Source organism: Pterocles gutturalis, unplaced genomic scaffold, assembly GCF_000699245.1.
Source record: "Pterocles gutturalis isolate BGI_N339 unplaced genomic scaffold, ASM69924v1 scaffold29457, whole genome shotgun sequence".
NCBI lineage: Eukaryota > Metazoa > Chordata > Aves > Pterocliformes > Pteroclidae > Pterocles > Pterocles gutturalis.
In genome coordinates, this window is record NW_010113692.1 from 986 (window position 1) to 4,734 (window position 3,749).

The window sequence follows — 3,749 nt, forward strand, 5'->3', positions numbered from 1 at the left end:
GTGGAATGAATGGGACAATTTAAGGGTGTGATGAAAGGGAAGGGGGGAGATGACAAACTCAGACCTGGAAATAGCATTATGAATGGAGAGATCATTTCCCCCAGGAAGTGGCAGCTATCTCATCAGTCATCTAATGAGCTAATTAGAGCGGTGGAGAATGCAGCTGAGGGAATCGTTCTGGCATGGCAGAAGGAGCGAGACCCAACGTGCTGCTGCGATCTGCCTTCTGAACATCTCCAGAGGTCTGGGGTATAGGATCTGCAGTTGGACTTCCCTGATAGCATACAGGAAGGTTAACGAAGGTGTTTGGTTTGCTTGATCAAATGGGAACTTTGTCTCTGTTCCCTTCTGTTGCAGCGAAAGTCCTCACGGAGAGAGAGCCTCGACAGAAGACTCGGTTCAGGACGTTACGGCCGAACACCACACCAGCGATGATGGTATGCAAAGTCTATTAACCCCTTGGTTCACCTGCAGCCTGCTGTGGGGGAGGCAGAGGAGATATTTCAGTTCAAAGTTTAGATCCGCAGTGGAGTTCAAATCAAAATAATCACTTGAAACATCACAGGCAGCATTTGATGCCAAAAAGTGAAGAACTATGGGATCAACAGGAATCTTTAGAAGTTACCTGGCTGTTTTTAAAGTACCCCTTTTTTGCAAGGGTTTCTTATCTTAGCAGCAGGCCTGGGCACACTCCACGCTTGTGTGACTGTTTGAGCTCATCTGTACCCGAGCAGATCTTAGAGCTGGAAGGGATGGGGAAGCGCAGAGCCAAGGGTGGATGTGTTTCAGCGTGCGCTCCCACTCCCCTCTGCGTGTGCCAGGCATTTCCCCTCTCGGTAGCTTTGGCGAGGGAACTGCCAGTGCCTTAACGCCTCAGTGCTTCTGCTTTAAGGAAGCAACCAAATAAAATCAAAAACTGCCTTCCAGTGGGAGCCGGCTTTTCGGGTGGGGGGTCCTGGTGGCCTCTCATTGATAATTTTTGGGTCTCCTTGGGGGGGCTCTGTTACACTTCTTGTGTGATCAGTGGAAAGGGGTGTCAACACTGAGAATTTCCTGATATGTCCTGAGGAAAAGGTGCCACCGCAGTCTTGGAGCATCTTTTGTTGCTACCTCCAAAGCCTCTTTCTGCGATGGGGAGCAGCTGCGCGTGAGCCCCCTCCAGAGCGGAGGAAAAGATTACATTACTGGTGTGAAATGGTGACCCCAGAATACTGACCAACGTGTAAAGCATGCCTGACCCAAACAAGACCGAATGTGGTTTTATTCTTGGGTTTTGGCCCCTTGCAATTGTCTAAAATTTCAGCAATGGTTTTACTTGTGGTGGTCTCAGTTGTACAGGTGGGAAGAAGGTAAAGTTTCCTCCAAATGAGGTGGCATCCTTTCTGAGCTGGTCTTGAGTAGTTTACCCAGTGGCCCTGCCACGTGCTCCCGTGCTGCTTTTCACTCTCTTTCCCCCAGCAGTTGCCAAACAAACCTGTCCCATGGCATTGCTGTGCTCCCGCTGGCTTCATGGTGTTCACGCACCAATAGCAAACTAAACGGTGTTGGGCGCTGCTAGGAACGCTGGAAAATCGGTTCTCTCCTCGTGAGAACATGTTCTTTTTGAGTTCGTACCTAAAGAAGGAGCGATTTCCTCGCTGTAATGAAGGAAAGGCTCGCTCTGCGCGCGTCTGTAGAGCCTGGGAGCAGAGCCCGCGGGCTGGAATGCCGTGGGGGGCACTTGTGTCGTTTCTGTGCGGGCTTTTGAGATCGCTGGTGTAGCTGCGAGGGCACAACGTTGGGAACATGAGCAGCTGGAGATTAGGGGAGGACACTGCTTTACAGCCTCTGGAACTAGATTGCGTGGGGCCCCTGAGCAAGGTAAAGTTTGGAGGCGTTTTGGATGGAGTTCTGCAACCTACACGGAATATTCCATAGGAAGCGTTTGGGAGGGAGCGTTTGGCACCGACGCGGAGGAGGGAGCTGGGCCTCTATCTGTTTGAGGGAGCAGTGAGGTCTGGTTAATTAAGGAGCCCCACATCCTTCTAATGGAGCTGTGCAGCATCACACCTTGGGCGTGCGGGTCAGAAGCGCAGCGTGCAGCTCCGCGAGTCAGCGGGATGGCGGTTCTTGGGCTCCTTCCGTCCTTAGATGTGACCAAGTCCTTTAGCTCTTCGTGAAGCTGGCTCTCGTCCTCTCAAAGTAAAGCTGTCGTCCCGGCCGCCTTCCTTGAAGGAAGGAATGGGCTTTGGGTGGGGGAGAGGTTGTGTTCTGCAGAGCATCCGTGCTGCCGGCCACCAGCCTGGCTGTACGATGGAGTGGATGCTCCGGTTTGAGACAGGCTCGGGAGGTCAGAAATGCCGACAGACAAGCAGGTCGTGTGTTCGGTAAATTACGCGTGTGAGTGGAAAGATTTTAAACTGCTGCTTTCCTGCCCAGGCTGGCAGGGGTGATTGTTTGGCTTAGCTGTGTTGCTCTTTATCCACCCAGCTTTCTTCTCCGAGCATAAGTGTGGTAGGAAAAAAGCTACTGGAAATTAGAGTCTAAAATCACTTCTCTGGACAAAAGCCAGAGTCCTAAAAAGCAAATTGGAACCATAAGAAAACCTGAGTGCCGCACTCATCTGGAACAATAAACACTTCTTAATGAAACAGATGGAATTCACAAAACCACACTCCCATCGCCTTCGTAAACGGAGGGGGACACCAAAAAAACAGCATTATCGTTTTTGTAGTGTTAGGAAAAAGCTGGCTCCAGAGGCAAAACAAGCAAGAGGAAAGAAGGAGCCAAAAGCAGATAACCGTGTGCTTTGGGGAGTCTGGAGCCAGCGGCTATCGCAAGCTGCAAACGCGGGCCAGGCTTTTCTCACCCTTACAAACGTCCCGCTGGTCGCTGAGGGCTGATAACGGGATTCGGGTGAGGCTGACCATGGGCTTACCTGTGATGTGTGATTTGGCAGAATTCTGAGCTGTCTGCTTTAGTAATGGAGAAATTCGTTGCTGGGGAGTTGCTCTGGCACATCCTGGTGCTGCTTGCGCTCGGTCGCTTGGTGCTTTGTAACTACAGATGCTTGGGGGGCTCTTGGGGGGGGGGATGCTTTTGCTCTGCTCGCTCAGACCTTGGAGCCCTAATTCTTGAGTGTGTGCTCTTGCAAGGAACAATTGTAAAAGCCGTGGCTCACGTTTGGCTTTCCAGTCCTTTTTTTGTCTGGCTGTTGCACTGCAGAAGCTTTGTGTGATGCAGAGGAGATCTCAGGGTGAGATGGCGTACCTTTTCTTGTCCTGAGAGAGGGACTGCAAATCTTTTTCTCCCAGGAAAATACTCCTTTTCCATGGACCACGTGGCTGTGTTAATGCTCCTTTAAAGTAATTAGAGGCTGAAGTCCACTGAGGCCATGTGGCTGAGCTCATCTCAATTCCCCTGACATCTGCCTAGAACTGGGAGCTGGCTTAATATATAGTTAGGCTCAACCAATGGCAGATTTTTCCAAGTCTTAAGAAATAATCCGTGTGAATTTCATATTGATTTTCCCCAAGGTCTAAATGCCCGTATTGTCCCTCTGTTACAATATCAGTCCTCCAAGGACCCGGATTAGCAGCTGGTTGCAGCCCCAGCGTGGCTGTGGTCCTTCTGTGGGTTTTGCAGGTGGGAGCGGGCGGATTTGGAGCCCGTTGTGCAGCTCCGGGCGCAGCGCTGCCGTGCTCGGCGCGTGCACGGTGCAGCCCGGCTGCGCAGAGCCCAGGGGAGCCGCTTGCTCTCCTGATGGCTGC

At 51.6% G+C, this 3,749-nt stretch overlaps 1 protein-coding gene across 1 annotated transcript in view; it reads left to right on the top strand.

Moving 5' to 3' along the window:
- Positions 1 to 357: 357 nt before the first annotated feature.
- LOC104462601 (SLIT-ROBO Rho GTPase-activating protein 2-like) overlaps positions 358 to 3,749 on the top strand; it is a gene marked incomplete at its 5' end in the record, with an annotated part of 9,862 nt that continues 6,470 nt past the window's right edge. The window contains one exon of the mRNA XM_010074598.1: positions 358 to 437. Coding sequence (XP_010072900.1) covers positions 358 to 437 — 80 coding nt within the window. The remainder of the gene's footprint in view (positions 438 to 3,749) is intronic.